The 16902-nt window shown below is 44.4% G+C and overlaps 1 protein-coding gene across 4 annotated transcripts in view; it reads right to left on the reverse strand.

Moving 5' to 3' along the window:
- Window positions 1-365: 365 nt before the first annotated feature.
- epha7 (eph receptor A7) overlaps window positions 366-16902 on the reverse strand; it is a 93128-nt gene continuing 76591 nt past the window's right edge. For 2 of the 4 annotated variants that reach the window (XM_079352858.1, XM_079352856.1), the window contains exons 10-17: window positions 16192-16305; window positions 15551-15736; window positions 13983-14044; window positions 13545-13754; window positions 12397-12546; window positions 8330-8523; window positions 7549-7704; window positions 366-5163 (exon numbers count right to left, since the gene is read on the reverse strand). In XM_079352858.1, coding sequence (XP_079208984.1) covers window positions 5049-5163; window positions 7549-7704; window positions 8330-8523; window positions 12397-12546; window positions 13545-13754; window positions 13983-14044; window positions 15551-15736; window positions 16192-16305 — 1187 coding nt within the window. In that variant the 3' untranslated portion in view covers window positions 366-5048. Of the gene's footprint in view, window positions 5164-7548; window positions 7705-8329; window positions 8524-12396; window positions 12547-13544; window positions 13755-13982; window positions 14045-15550; window positions 15737-16191; window positions 16318-16902 lie in introns of all 4 variants that reach the window. The other 2 variants (XM_079352857.1, XM_079352855.1) reach the window with 1 other exon arrangement.

The following is a 16902-nucleotide window of genomic DNA, read 5'->3' on the forward strand; positions in this document are numbered from 1 at the left end:
AACTGCAGGATTTTGCTCTTCTGCGTCAGCTTCATGGAGGATACCAGTTGCTTCAGATTGTACGCAGCATCTTGTTTCCAGATGTTTTTCAGTACTTTTCTCCACTCTCAGTCTCGCTGGTGAAACGGGAAGGGAGGGTGAGGGGGAAGTGTGGAGACAGACGTGGAGGTAGGAGCTGAGCGATGAAGAGAGGTAGTTTGTTTGTTTTGGTAGGAAAATCAGCTCTGAGAGGCGCACAGTAAACCTCACATAAAAAGAAACCTTAAAAGGATTGATCTCAAAGTTATATATAAAAAGAGTAGCTGATAAATAAACACACAACTGTGAATGGTGGGTGCCAAAACAATGCAACGGACAACAAGAAGTTCTATAGAGATTGTATTATATTTCCAAAAATATATGTACAGTCTATTACAAAGGTTACAAAGCAAAAAGAATTGTCTATGTAACAAGAAATCGTCTAATTAAATGATCTTACAGTTCTGCTGTTGGGGAAAATACCAGTGAATCTCAATACTTTCATCACAGAAAAATAAATAATAAATTGACAATTTGTATCACTGTACAACGAACTAAAAGGCAAATTAAAAACACGGTAAAGGTAAAGATGGAAATCCTATCAGCTGTCTTTGGTCCTAAATGAAAACATTATGTACAACTGAAATCTTGTGGGTGACAATAATTCATCTGCAAGATAGAAAAATATAGTGCATTTTCAATGTATCCAGAGCTCTCTACTGAGTAATATGTGTAAAAAAACAATATAAATAAAATGTACAAGTTTTACAATTAGAACATATACAAAGATTCCCTCAAATCTCGGCTCCTTCGGACACAATCAACGGTGCTGCGCTCTTTGGAATTATCCACCACCTCGCCCAAAGCGGTGACGCGAACTTCCAACAGCTGAACCACAAGATTTGAAAAATAACTTCATACTCTATCTGCTAATCCTGATTCCAACTGACCCTCTACATCCTGCACACTTCTGTTTTTTGTGTCTTTATTTTTATTTATTTTTTTATTTATTACATTTTTTTGTTCTTTTTTGTGTTTTTGCTGAAATAGTCACAACAAAAAGTTTCGTTTCCAGAGTTGAGCAACCTGAAGTTTAAGATGTGGATGCAGACAGACAGTAAAGTGAGTTTTTTGTTGCTGAAGGTTAGAGGTGAGTCGGACGTGGAATCGATTGTATCCTGGCCTTAATCTCAATTCGGCTCAAACTGCTGTTAGTCCAGCGCAGAAAAAGAAATTGGGACGGAGGCTTTCTGCCCCGGCGTGTGAGGGGCCTCCAGAGGCCCAGTTTTAAAATCAGAGCAGGGAGCGAGGGCGAGTGCGAGTGCTGCCTGTGAACGGGGGGGAGTTTTGTGCTGACTGAATGACTTTTATGCCTGTATTCAATTCAAAGGTCTGGCCAAGGCCCAACTGCTGAGCTCTGCTGTATAGATAAAGGGGGGGGGGGGGGGGGGGGGGGGGTGACACGGGGGCTCAGAGCTGATCAGGGCTAATTCCTGGTGTCTCCTCACAAAGGTGAGTCCCACACTGAAAGTGGATCCACAGCCACACTAATCTGGATAAACCTGCAGCACTGTACGCGTCTACAAAGACATGCATCTTAATGATTCACTTCATATTTTCCTTCAGATCTTTGCCCTTAGTAATCTCATGGACGGCAGCACAACCACTACATGTTCTCTTCCTTCCAACCTCATCCCATAGAAATACAGAAAAGAACACTTCAGCATGACAATGGGTGGCATGTAACGTGTCAAAGTGATCATCACCCGAGAAACGAAGCCGATGCACATGAGGAAGTGTTTAAAATGTGCTCAACGATTGGTGAGGTCACATGTCTTTATGAAAGGGTTAAAATGAGACTAAGAGGGGCTTGGCTTGTGTTGAAATGATTCTATCGGTTCAGTTTGATTCGTTCAGGTACTGTATGTTACTTTGCTATAGCTGCTTTCACACTTGCACAAAACTCCACGTTTCTGGTGTGATCTGCATGTGTGAACGCACAACAGCTGAACTTCTGACGTGACGGCGCAGCAGGATAGAATCAGGAGGATTTAAAGGGGGTGGTGGCGTTTACGACCTGTGCATGTCTGCATGCAACCATTTCGACTTGGCTCGTTGAAGATGTGTTCCACATTTGTGTTGAAAATCTATGTAAAGTACATGACATTAAGTATGTGACAAGACTAAACTCTTAATGTGTGATGGAAACTACTTGATTATGTTTAGGCCACACAAGTAAAACATACTGAAGGCAGTGAGAGAACATCCAGACTCCATGGTATGTTGTTTACATGGTCTAAATCTTTTGATGCTAAGTGCATGAAGACTTGTCTCCATTCTTTTAGCTTCAAATAGGGCCGCACCCGGAACTGGATTCTTCGCGACTGTGAAGAAGCCAGTTCCAGGTGCTTCTTCACAGAAGCGACACATCTGACGTTCCCAAACTTAATTTTAACACATTATGTGCCACCACAATCTAATGGAGGGTGTCGGGAAATGATTTTGGTGAAACCAAATATCAAATATTACTCTCTTCAACCACATGTCCAAAAAGCGTGTGCTGTCAAACATCCAGGAAGATCTCCGTCGATCCAGTGGTGCACGTCTACTGTCCAAACACATACTGAGGAAACGCTTTCAGAGGGGGCAGGCTTTACTCAATAGACTCCTGGCAGGCCGAACATCTTCCTGCTTGCTTAAAAGATAAATCCTCTCACACGGCGTTGTCTACACAGGCGTAGAGTGGACACAGGGCCATAATGGACAAATGCAGCTGGCCTAATGTGGAGGCAGAGACTAATGGTGTCAGCGCTCGTCAGTGGTTATGATGTCTTGTGCATCTGAAAATGAACGTTGAAAGACTTGACATTGAACACATAGATTATTATAGCGGAGCAGACTATAATGGTTTTCCTTTTGTGAACAGCACTCGTCTTTCTATGACAGCTGAATAACAGAAGTCTTTTTATCAATGAGCTATGCACTACTCAATGTGGAAACTTTCTTCTTCTTGTGTTTGAGTTGGAGAGACAGATGGCACCGAATAGGTTGATTGGCTTTTAGCACATCTTCTGCAAAGCCCCCTCTCATCTCAGTTCTCCGCACAAAGCCGTATGGAAGAAAAGAGCAGCAATCTTAAGAGACACTTTAATGCATGTTCAGTCACATCAACGCCTGTGAGGGATGAGCGCCGGCGTTGCATGAATAAACAAGGCGAGCAGCGTGGCTGCCTGCAAAGCCGGGACGCTGGGACTTAACAGCATGTCTGACTCGGTTCTGTCGTTTGGTCCTGCATTTTTCAGACCCCGAACCCTGAAGGGGCTCTTTGATTTTTTGGGCGGCGCACAAATGTCAGAAGATGATGTCAGCATGGCTAATTGGCACCTTTTATAGCGTTTGGAGCGGCGCCTCTTTCATCTCTACAGCCACTCTATTAAACACTTCCACGCCGTGTTAGATTTCCATCAAACGTTTAGCATATCATAGCGGCAAAAACACGACACGATTATTTCATTTGATGACTTTGCACGGCAGTTTTCTGAGCACTTTCCAAACCCTTTTTTTTTTTTTTTTTTTTTTCTCGGGCAAAGAGGTACATTTCCTTTTTCACTTTCCTGTTTCAAGCGGTGACTGAATCTTTCCAAAGATTTTGTCTCAGCACAGCACACACATGCGATAGAACCTAGCACCTTTAAAACCTCAGGTGAGGGGCCATTTTCTACCTGGTAATTATTGCTCTGATAAGTCCACCTCTTCCTCTCCGACTGTGTCACTCGTGGCATTTAAACCGTATGTATCCGTGCGTCGGATCACGCCAGTTCAAGTTCCAGATAAAAAGACATCGCACTACAAGAAAAAACAGGGAGCTGGTCCACCCGTTGAATGAACCACAGAAAGCATTGCCATAGAAGTGCCTAGAATAGAGGCAATACTTAATCTAACACATTTAAGGCAGTATAACGTCTAAACTCTTCCGGGATCCCCTTTTAAAAAAATTGTATCTGCAGCTAAAAAAATGCGCCCAAATATACACCGTGTGCAACATTTTAGGCAAAATGATGGCAAAACAATTTGCGTTAGCTTCGCTTTCAGTACAATCTGTCAACAGTGCTGTAACATTCTTCTCTGCGTTTCCTGTCGTGAACACGAGACAAAAGGATATTGCTACTCTTAGAATAGAAAAGTCTGGTGATCCGAAGAAGAATTTGCACTCCTGTGTCTCCTCAGTGTTGCACTCTTCAGACATTTCATTAATTAAAAGGAAAAAAAAAGAAAAAGGAAACCACTTTTAAAAAGCCCACTTACGTCGGCTTTAAACGAGCACGTGAGGTCACCATTTTCACTTCAACAGCACACGTAGGGAAACACAAGTCACTGCAAACAGTCCAGCATGTGTCGTCACACACCAAAACAAAAAGTACCTCTGAATCAGCGCCATAAAGTTCCTCTGTGTTTGTTTGGATAAAAGAGTTTACCCTGTTGTCAAGTCCAAAGAGAAGAAAAAAAACGAAAGAAAACGCTGTTTGGGCCACAGCGTGTCTCTGTGTCACACGACACACGAAACTAACAAACCGGAGGAGAAAAAAAGAACAAGTGAAAACCACGGCTAGACATCTTTTTGTTCTTGTAAAAGGAATCCAAAGCCGTGGTGTGCACTCAAGTCATTCATTGAGTGAAAGAAATGTAAGCATCAATCTCCTCTCTTAAGCGCCTCTTGATATGTGGTAGAGTTCATAAGCGCACATGAGAGGAAAAATAAGCAACCAAACAGGAAGTCTTCTCGTCCAGGTAGTTTCTTTTTTTTGTCGCCGTTTTTTTTTTTTGCCCTTCTCCTCCCTTTAGTGCCCTTTGCAGAGGAGGCTCAAAATCTTTCACTGAGGAACAAAGGAATGATTTCACTCCAGACACGGCTGGAGGAGTCAGACACGACAGATGTCCGTTTAACTTTGACGATTATCCCAGGATACGTCCCGGGCACGGCTCCAGATTGTTTAAAGTTCTGCCCATCCGATGCGGCGCGTGGCAGTGCGTCACACCTGCACACCCGTCCCGTGGAGATGCAGCATCTGGGCTCTCATAGTCTGTATGCTGCTCATGATCTTTTTCTGATGGCCCACCAGCGTGATCCCCAAACTCATCACGTCCCTGGAAAACAGGACAATACACATCAATCAATGCAGCGGACCACAGAGAGAGAGAAGAAGTGAGATTTGCTGCCTCTGATTCTTTCCGTTATTGAGAGTAAGGGGGCTGAAGAAAGGCAGATAAACACGGCCCGCTTGTTTATGTGTCTTTTTAGGAATCTCTAGAATCACTTTGACCTTTTAAAGAGTGAAGTTCTTTTGAAACCCACAAGCAGGAGGAACATATCTTTTAATCACAGACTCCATTGAAAAAGAAAAAAAAACGCCATGTCCACCTGCAGGCCATGAGATAAAGCTCTACGGACCCTTAAATATTCTTTTCACTGTGACATACAATGTGTTGGATCAAAACCATTTCAAAAACACAAAGTCAAACACAGAGACAGAAACCTAAATGTCCAAGGCAGAAGAGGAAAGGACATCCTTTATCTCCACGAGGTAAAACGTTGTTGTTTTTGGATTCTGCTAGGTTTGAAGAGAGACCCTCCACCCACCCACCATTCTGTCATTTCCTATCTGCTCTGTACATGGGAAGCACTTTCAGGGGACATCATTTGATCTGACACACTGGCCCACAAAATGTGCATTTCCGCAATCACGTTACGATTTTGGTGGCGAAAGTTGAGTCATCCCAAAATTTGGTCTCATTCAGTAAATTAGAAACCGCAACAAGTCAAAACCTGGATCAGATAAATGAGGCCTGAATGATCTCCTTGGATGTCACTGACACACTTGTCTGAATGGTCGAAAGCCGCGTCATTTTCTTCGGAAGCCCGTTTGGAACGATTGTAACCCTCGTGCTTTTAAACGGGAATGTGGAGACGGATGTTGAAATGTTTTTGGTCGCTGGAAGTTCTTGAGCAGCAACTTCCAAGCACACCACAGTCTGGGCTGATGTTCATGTTCTGCTGCGCTCACCCGCTAAGAATGTAACAAACAGTGTCGAGTTCACGACACCGGAAATGTCCAGACATTCAAGATTGGAGTTTGGTGGACGGGCCGTGAATACCTTATATTTCACATCTCTCGTTTTAAAGTTCTTGAGCCCAACAAACGAATGATTACAGAGCATCAAACCTGATTTATCAAGGGGGGGGGGGTTTAATCTGTGCAGCATCTTTCTGCTTCTAAATCTTGGCTTTAGTCAGTAACTATTAGCTTGAAACCATTTGAGCGTGCTACAGTAGAGTTTGCTGCACAGAAACTAGCTAGAAGAATAGACTTGTTATTTCTGAGAGCGTGATGCTTTTTTGAAGCGAGGGGCAGTTTTTATGTCCTTCTCTTCAAACCCACAAGTCTCCTTTGACAAACTCTAAGGGTCATGTTTAGGAGTGTTTTGGGACGTGTCCTGCTACACTTTACTCGCTGCACATTCTGGGCACGAAGGCAGACGAACGGTTCATAGGTTATGAAGGTTGGAGTAAGTCGCATGCATGAACGTAGGTGTGTTTAAAGCATACCATATGCATGCAGGCTGGCACGTTGCTATTTACACGTCTGATTTTAGTCTTTCCTCTGAGATAGACTGAGCGTGGGCGGCCCCATTCAATCTCTCTCCTTTGACTTTCACCCTGAACACACAGGACATGGTATGAAACGTGTTGATGGTGAAGTTATATATCGCAGAAGCCCTCCTACAACATCAGAAACAATCAAAAAAGATGCTGTGAATATTTCATATTTCCCTCACAGAGGCACAAAAGTGTCTCCTCATGAACTATTAAAATGTGACGGGACAGGATCAAACAGGAACAAAAAGTGTTATGCGTCCTCTAAACAGCAGAAAGACACTTTGCCAGAGACTTTGTGACTTAAGACCAAGTTTAAGACGTTCCACAGTCGTTTTTTTTTTTTTGCGAGCCAGCTGACAACACCACTGAGCGTCTGCTGATTAAACAAGATGAGCGCTGGACGTTAACATCAAGACTGTGCCAGATCACCTTTCCCTCATCCTGTCACAGAAACGTACAGAGTTTGGAGTTTGGTAGCTTTAAAGATAAATCTGTTATGAAGAAGGTCTTAGTCTTTGACGTCACTACTGATGAGATATAAAGGGATACAAACCTTTTTGTACCTTGTTTTTCATCATTTAAAGACTCAAACTAGCGGCAATAGTTTCACATTTCACAGTCAAGTAACGTGGGAATGCATGGTTCAAATGCGCAGCTTTAAGTAAGTCAGGGTTTATTAAAGGGACGGGCTGCTGTTTGGAAGTGTTACAGAAAGCAGGCAAACCTCAGAAGTAGTCGATAAAAACTCCACATGGAAGCAAAATGCAAAGGAGTAGATTTGTTGAATCAAGTGGTGACATAAGATGGTGCAGTGTGGTTGAGATTTGGCTGGTGTTAACGTTCCACTGATGCCGAACCACTTGATATCTACTTACTCGATTGACATCCTGGCCACAGATTCCAGGGAACTGTAGCCAGCCGCTGTGAAGTTGTCTCTGTATCGCTCCATCTTGATGGCTTCCAGCCACTCTCCCACTGAGCGGAAAGCGGTGAAGTCTGGTGTGCTCTGATCTAACAGCGGACTAATTGGTCTGCGGGATGAGCACAGAAAAGATGTTTATGTCTCGTGTGAAAGGGAAACGTTCGGCTGAAAACACAATCAAGCAGGAGAGAGAGACAAAGCAATAACCAAAGGCTTCCAGCGGGGCGGTAAATAGCGAGAAGTTGCGGGTGGAAAAAAAAAGAGGATCTGATTGGAGGCTTCAATCAATACGAATTTCATAAACAGATGCAGCATGTCAGTTTTCTGCTTCTGAAATTTTTGGCAATATCTTTACAATGTGGATGCATCGGCCCCGTGCAGGCTCTGTGTGATAAAGTGCTTTTTAACCAGCTGTAACCTCTGAGTCAAATCTCACCTCGTGAAAGTATGTTCTGACTGCCAACGAATTCATCTGACAAACGTCAGAGTAAGGGCTGGAGTTCCCTCTGCACTTTCAAGTACCAGGAACTCATTCCACAGATTGATTTAAACGCCCTGCGATTGACCATAAAGCCGTGGAAGCTGCTTTAGGGGATCGATCCCCCGGGATTTATCTCTCATCTGTGAACTACGGCGGCTAAATCATCCGCTAATGGGCTCAAGTTAAAGTTGAGATTCTTTATTGTATGAAGCCACGTCTCAAAATGACTCATATGGGGGTTTAATGTCCTCACCTTGTACACGTTCCCACCGGGGTTTTCAGAGTGTTCGGGTTGCGGATCATCTTATCGAGGATGCCCACTATCTGATCGAATTTGGGTCGTTCGGCTCGGTCTTTCTGCCAGCAGTCGAGCATGAGCTGATGCAGGCCTGGAGGACAGTCCATGGGGGCGGGAAGACGGTAGCCCTCCTCGATCGCCTTTATGACCTGGACAGTCCCAAACAGAAGGAGTGGTTAGTATCATGAATAAGAAGCCTCCGACAGGAAGCCTTTAGACACATTACTGAAATCAGCTCACATTTACTGATTCTCACAAGATGCGGAGTTTTTATTTAGCCGTGGTTTGATCACAGTCATCACCTGCTGCTCGTAAGTGCTGAGCACAGCAGGGAGGCTTTTAACAAACTCTTTAGAGGACTGGCTCATTATTCACCATCGTCTCTGTTTCTGGACGACTTTAAAGTTTGCAGAATGGCTTTTTATGATTGTACTGACAAGCTGAAGATTTAACTCCATGTTAACCGTGAATTGAAGGTATCTTGTATATGGTACGACACAGTGCAGACAACAACACACTGAATGGAAAGATATCGGCTACATTACTCTCATGTCGCCATGTCGCTGAAACCTAAAAAGGAGCTCATTTAAGCCCCCCCCCCTCCCCCATGGTGCACCCTTTATTCTGATTGGCCAGCTCTCTGAAAGCCTTCAGGGGGACAGAACGCTGCAGGGCTGCCAGGCTCTGCAGTGACTCTATGTAAGAGGTTTGTCATGCTGACGTAAAGGCTTCAGGTGGTCGTTAACCTCACTCAGAGCGGTTTTAAACAGTCGTCCTCTCATCTTGACTTTAAAGTCCTTTCAGTTTAGCTTAGTACTTCTTTTACAATAAAAGGAGCAGCTTTAGCCTTTGCGGCTAATTTCCAGCTGTAGTCCCCGGCCAATTGTGAATCGGCAGCCTGAAGTGCATTAAAAAATTAAAATACAATAAATGACATGACATTTGTGATAACAGCATACCCAGGCAAAGGGGAGAGAGGCATACAGACGGAGAAACACATCACACACAACTGGAGCAAGCACAGTTTGAACAAGTGCAACGAAGACAGCACAGAGGAGACATGAGAACAGAGGCCACATTTCAAACACAAGACAGAACATGGAGGCAGGCAGCAGAGATGATCTATATCACAGGTTAATGTGTTAATAAGTTGTCTCTTTCAGTCTTAGGTCTCTTTCACACGTGAAGTCTGGTGAACTATTTAGAAGTATAGTCCCATTTTTTGCATTTTTCATTTGGTTGTTTTTTCCCTCAGACTTCACTGGTGTCAGCGTACATTTGCCTGCTGCCATCCGACCCTAATGCTGAACCATGACCCGGAAGTAAACCGAAGAAGAAAAAGCATCCCTTAGTGTGGGGATGTTTGTCACTCATTTGCTCTATAAATGGAGATGAAGTCACATGTCGTGTACGTGTGACTGCACCCTGATAGTGAATGGCAGGCAGAAAGTCTCCGTGTTTTATTTCATCGTCAGGAAGTGCTCACTGAGTGTTTGTTGTCCTGATACGAATGTCCCACATTGTTGATGTTTTTAACAAAGAACTACGATGCCTCCACTGAGCTTCCCCACGTAATCTCTCGTCACTCCACATCACGCGTGCAGTTCAACACTGAGTTCATTCCAAGTCCTGAGACCAGCGGGCACTGTTGATTCGAGCCCCTGGTTCCTCTTCCTTCATTGTGTGGAGCTGTCTACGTCTGCGTGCGTTCATCACTTATTCCCATCAGCTCCGCTCAGACCAGACTGAGTCATGGAGGGAACAGGTGTCAAAACAATGAAACCGCTGGGAAAAATGCAGATAATGTTCTTCCTCCATCCCCAGAGGATGTTTGCTGACATCTTGACAAAGCACAAAAATATCTGACATTGATGTCTGTCAAGTAGCACGGCGTCAAAACACCACAGACGCAGCTTTAACACTCTGGAAACTTGTTTAGCATTTCTAACACTGGACTGTTCAATCAGCAGGCGTCTGCCTCGGGCCGCTGGAGAATCTTAATCATGTTTAGCCCCCGATGCTGTGGATGCTAAACATCGGGCGGGCGCCATATAGGAATCCTAGAGGCCAGAGCTCGCCCGCCTTCCTCCATCAATCAAAATGTGTCAAGTGTCCCACAATAAGGAACGGCTTCAAGTGGTCTGGCACGGCTGGACTCTCTCAGTGGGAGCTGGCAGAAAAGCAGGCAGCAGCACTCAGAGAGCTGCAGGAGAGTCAATCATTAAAGCAATTTGTGACATTTGTGAAAAGAAGTGCGGCGAGACGTGTTCTTTGAAGATGAAAAGTGGAGGCCGTGTCAGGAGATGGCTCTTACAATTTACTTGATGGAAAAGTATGAATGGCGCAAAAAGAAAAAAAATCATATTGATCATGAGTCGAGATTATTCTTCGGAGTTTTACAAATCAAAGAAGATTAATGTCGAACTTTGAAATTCACTCTCACATTTAGTTACGTCTTCTTGTTTTTTTTTAGACCTCAAAGTCCCACTTTGTGTTTCAGCTTTAAATTGAGTTCCTGTTTTTAATCTTCTGTTTGGTTATGATACGTACATGCCCTATGCTTATGGACGAGACAGAAACAGTCCTTCAGTTTAAGAGCACACTTTGCTGTTTGTTTGCACTTGGTCAAACGGTCCCTGCTCGTATTCACTCTGCTGGTGCTCATGATGTAAACTTTTACTCCTACATAATGGTCAATTCTGCACTTTCACTTCAGCCCTCCTTCTTAAAAACAGTCCCTACTCGTTTTGAGATTTTTCTACTACTTGTAATGATAAGCCTGCACTTGTTTTGCATGCCGACGCTCCAGCTTCCGTTTTTTTGTCTCTGTAAATTGTTTAGAGAAAGATCTTGTGCAACATCAACAAAAATACCTCCAACGAATGTAGTTACATTTTTTACTCCTGCAGTCAGAAAGCTCATCTAACACTGAGACCGAGGTGTCAGAGATGAAGGACAGACGGTGAGTCTGCTTGGGTTAAAACTGAGGACAATTTTTTTGATCATTTTATTTTCGTTACTTTTGGAAACAGACTATACAGTTTCCCTTAGTAGTGTGTTTTTGGTGAAGCCTCGTTTTGATTTTAGTTTCACTTCAGATGAAGATTTTTTTTAATTTGAGTTTTTTGACATGTTCTTAGTTAGATCACCCTGCTCCTCACAGTCGGACAGTTTTCCCCCATTGCGTGCTTTCACAGAGTTCCTGTGTCGGAGGGATGTGCACATTTCATCTCGGATCAGCTCTACAGATTTCGGGACGAAAAAAAAAAAATTACCAAACCAATCAAAGCAGGGCTCATTGCTCATCAGAAGGCAGACTGAAGCTTTTCTCACATGCTAAGAAGCATCACGACAGGCTGAAGACCTTTAAAACCAGAGTACATCTAATTCATTACATCCTTGACTTGTATAACACAGCCGGTGTAATAATGCAAACTACAAAATATGCATGACTTGCTCACTGTGTAATTGGTTCAACGCTGCTACTCACAATAGTTTCCATTAGCATAAGTCATTATAAACTTTTAAAGACGTTTAAGGCTAAAGCATCCTGCATGACGACTGTTTTCCACTCCTGTTGTTCATGTTAGTGCCTTGGCGTCGAATCCATGTTCTCAGGACTTCATCTTTATGCGTGTCCCATTTCAGGACTGTTTCTCCTTCAGATGTATTCAAAGTACATGAATACAGCGAGACTTCTTGAACTAATTAAGCCCAAGGTTACCCTCCCCGCCAAGCTTTTCTCACGAGAGTCCTCCAAGAAGGCTTTGAAGAAGCACAAACTCCTTTTTTTTTTTCTTTTTGTATGTCAGTCTAAGTGAGATGACTTCATCAGGGATAATTAGAGAGGAATCTAGGGGAAACACGATGAACTTCGTAATGAACGCACTACTTTAGACGCCGTCTTCAGTGTTGAAGTCATGTTCACTTCTACAGCTTTGTGACGCTCTGTTGGGACCTGCCACATCAGCACAATGTGTGTCAGAAGCTGAACAACATCTCCACGTCAGGTAGTAACTTACATCTTGATTGGACATGTCCCAGTAAGGCCGCTCCCCGTACGACATGACCTCCCACATGACGATGCCGTAGCTCCACACGTCACTCGCAGAGGTGAATTTACGGTACTGTATGGCTTCTGGCGACGTCCATCTCACGGGTATTTTGCCGCCCTGTTCGGTAAAACAAAGGTCAGTGGCTCACATTCATTACAACTGTTTCACACACATCAACCAAATACTTTATGACATGTTACGTTTTCTTCTTTCTGGGGCAGCAGAAGAGACACGGGACATGTCGGGAGGCTGCGCTCCTCTGCACACGGAGTGTGCGTCAAACTTCAATACACATTGAGCTTTTAAAGATCAGGCGTCTCCAAAGTCAAAGGGTGACCCTTTCTGTCTTCACATAGTGGAAGCTATTTACATGATATACAAGTGTTCTTAAATTGTTGTGGGAAACCTCTCTTTCTCTGAAGGACTTAGTCACATGAAAACAGAAGATGACTCAAAAGTGATCAATGGCTAAGACTGATGCCTTAAAGCTTGGAGGTTTTTCAGTTTAAGATTTATTTTTGGGCTTTTTATGCCTTAATTGTAGAGACAGGGCAGTAGAATTGATAAGCAGGGACACAGAGAGAGAGAGAGAGAGAGAGTGGGTGAAGATGTGCGGGGTAAAGAGCCACAGATTGGAATTAAACCCGGACCGCCCGCCTCAAGGACTACAGCCTCAGTACATGGGGCACGCGCTCTAACAACTCAGCCACCGGCACCCTGTTTAATAGAGTTTAAAGAGGTGACATAGCTCCAGTCACACTTTGTCAAAACTTTGTTTGACTGACATGTTTGGGCGTGTGTGCTTCATCAAGGTCTGGATAATCCTGGTGAAGTCGTATCGGAACACACTACTCTGCTGCTCACATAAAACAGACTCGGTCACAACTAATAAGCCTTTTATAAAAGGCTGTCTAGTCAGGGAGTGGCACTCTAATGTAGCTTGTTTTGCATGTTAAAATGGTGCAGACTACTTGGACGTGCACCGGTGCTCCTGCTCTATTTTCATGCCCTGGCTGAGACTTGATTAGAGAATTCAGACAGGAGGCTCGAGGAGAGAGAGAGAGAGAGAGAGAGAGAGAGAGAGAGAGAAGGCGGGAGAGCTTTAATTGACTCACAGTTGTTGTGTAGACAGCCTCGGGATCGTCGTCGATCACCCTTGACAGGCCGAAGTCAGACACTTTACATACGAGATTGCTGTTGACAAGGATGTTCCGCGCAGCCAGATCTCGATGGACGTATCCCATATCGGAGAGATACCTCATCCCCGCCGCGATGCCCCGCAGCATGCCCACCAGCTGGATGACTGTGAACTGACCGTCGTGTTTCTGCACGGCACGGGGAAAACACAGACAGGTCAGCTATCTTCACTGACCAGGAGGGAAATGTAGGTCACAGCACTGCAGCAGCTCCAGCACAAAGATTTATGATATTTATGCGATGCACAGATCCTGCTGCAGACTGCCTGCTGTCTGGGACTCTTTCCAGCAAATGCACAAGTTAAGTTTGAAAAGATACTGCTTTGAGCCTCCAGCTCGTTCGAAGGTGATACTCACCCTGAGGAAAGCGTCTAATGAGCCGTTCTCCATGTACTCGATGACAATCATCACCGGCTTTCCTGCACAGAACAAAGACACGAACATGAAATAAAGAAGATGATTCACTGATACCTTAATTTGGTTTGCTTATATAATGAACAACAATAGTTCCCAAGTTATTTTTAGCCGCGCGTTTCATTGGCTTTTAATTAAAAGTTACCATCTGCTGCTTTTATTAGTGCGTCTAAATGGGGAAACAAACAGGGAGTTTGGCTAATTTCATCAGATATAATGTCACTCTAACTTCTTTTAACCTCCCAAAGCTTCATGCACTCTGATGCAGTCCATCACGCAGGATATTTGAACCGTCTCACTGCACTCGCACTGCTCATTCTTTTCATCGTAGGCAAAACTCAGAGGGTTTTATTAAAGGTCACAAATTAAGTAAAATACACTTCACCATCTTTCTCTGACACTAGTATGTGTTTCCCTGTCTGTCTACAAACCCCCCCAGTGATGAGAAAAGTCCATCGTCTGTCTTCAGCCTGCTCCACTTTTCAGAAAATGTGTGCTCAAACAGGCCGTTTGGAAAATGTTCCCTTCATGACATCACAAAGGGCAGTAGCCCCTCCCCCAGGTGGGTGACACTCCCACAGCTAGGTGTTTGTTCTGCCCTCTGAGTCTGCCTTCTCAGTAAACAATAGGACATGGAGCGAGAAAGCACGAGACACCCGAGTCCTTCCAGAGAGGGGGCGTGGTCAGACACAGCTCATTTACATATTTAAAGCTACAGACACAGTAACAGCCTGTTCAGCCGCCCTGCAGTACTAAACAATGAGTATAAAATGTCAGGGCTTTTTTGGCCTTTATTGGAGAGAGAGAGAGAAAGTGGACAGTGTCGGACACGGGGCGAGAGAGAGGGGATTGACATGCGGGAAATGGGCGACAGGCCGGAGTAGAACCCGGGCCGCCCCCCGTGAGGACTGTAGCCTCCATACATGGTGACGCTCACGCTGCCACTGTGCTACCGGCGCCCCAACTTCTGCTTTTTGATTGTCTTGTCTGTGTTCATTTCCTCACAAGAAGCTTGAAGGTTATGTAGGTTACATTAGCTACATTCAGGATTATACACTTTCATTGACTTTTCATTGAAAGGAAAAAAAACAATTCCAGGGACTGGTGCTACTCCTGCTGTGTTTTTCTTTTCATTTTGGGACCACACACAGTGTCATGACATGATGTCATTAACACACACACACACACACACACACACACACACACACACACACACACACACACACACACACACACACACACACACACACACACACACACACACACACACACACACACACACCAGGATAAAGCAAAGACAGAAGCTGTGCTTTCCCCTAAATAATCATTGAGTGCTCGATCTCTCATACTCTATGTTTTACGTTTTTTGAAACAGGACGAGGGACAAAGCACTCTTCAGCTGCAGCGCTTTGTTTGTCTCAGACGGCTTTTCTTCAGCTCTTCAGACCAAGACATTTTTTTGTTGTTGACTGTAGACATTTTAATTGACTATCTAATCTAAATGGGACTACCTCTCGTCACGACTCCCTCCAGGTGAACCACGTTAGGATGGTCGAACTGTCCCATGATGCTGGCCTCGCACAGGAAGTCCCGCCTCTGCTTCTCCGTGTAGCCCACTTTTAACGTCTTGATGGCCACAGACACGTCACGCTTACCAGGCAGCTTGAGCCGGCCGCTGCACACCTCCCCGAACTCTCCTGAGGAGAGATGAAGAACCATTCATGAGTGAGGGGAGATGGCAGTGAAGGGGGGGGAAAAAACATCAAGCCGCTTCACAATGACAAATTTATTAGTGTATTTTGAGACGAAGCAGCTGTGCGGTGTGGAATACAAATTGGAGTGCGACATCTTGTTATACTCAGGGGAGTGTAACCGAGACCTATAATAAGACATGCTAGAGATGCATAGATACTGTCATTGACCGCCTGTGTAAAAACCCATGTGGCAGCAATTTTTCTGCTGCAGGAATCTCAGCGTCTGCCTCTTCAGACGGAGCCCACACATTAATTGCAATGAACTTTTTCCCCTCTTCACAAATGCACCATCAATAAACAAGGCATGGAGCTGTGTCCCTGCACAAGGTGTAAATATTTGCCTGTCAGCGTGATATATGATAGCAGGAGTCACTAAAGAGACACGAGACGGGGCTCACCTGCTCCGATAACCCGCTCGATTTTAATGCACGAGGCGTCCAGTTCCTTGGCAAATTGATGGACGGCTCTGTTGGGGTCCTCGTAGGTTTCAGGGTCGATGTAGGTTTTGGTGCCTGGAAATTTAACTGTAGAAAGGTAAGAGGATTACTGTTACGATTTAATATGCACACTGCGCAGCGACAGCCGCTTGACAGGCAAACGATCACAAAGAGCAGCGATTCAGAGGGAATGAGTCGGCCGCCGGTGTCAGAAAAGTGTTTTTCATCTCAAGAAGTTTGAGTGGCCTGTGCACATAATGCTTTCATAAAGCTGCCGGTGACCTTTCACCTGCCTGCAGCTCAGACTCAGTTACTGGAGAACAATCAACATGTGCTGGCTCATACACTTCGAGTCATTATTTCATTTCATGAAGAGATCCTTACTCAACTTCATGACCTTGAATATAACTTCACTTCAGAAACCATCTGAACAGAAGCGCTTTGAAACCTTCCTTGACCTTCAGTCATTTTTCATGTCTTTCACTGGTTATATGACAGATCAGTCTTCTGATTTATAAAGCACTCAAGTTTTTTTTTTAAAGATTTAGTTCTGAGCTTTTTGTTCCTTTATGAGTGGATAGAGTCCGAAATCAGAGAGAGAGAGAGAGAGAGAGAGAGAGAGAGAGAGGGGGGGGGGGGGGAGTGTCAGGCAGGTTAGGAGCCACAGGTTGG

This window comes from Symphodus melops (genome assembly GCF_947650265.1).
Source record: "Symphodus melops genome assembly, chromosome: 1".
In the NCBI taxonomy this organism is placed as follows: Eukaryota; Metazoa; Chordata; class Actinopteri; order Labriformes; family Labridae; genus Symphodus; species Symphodus melops.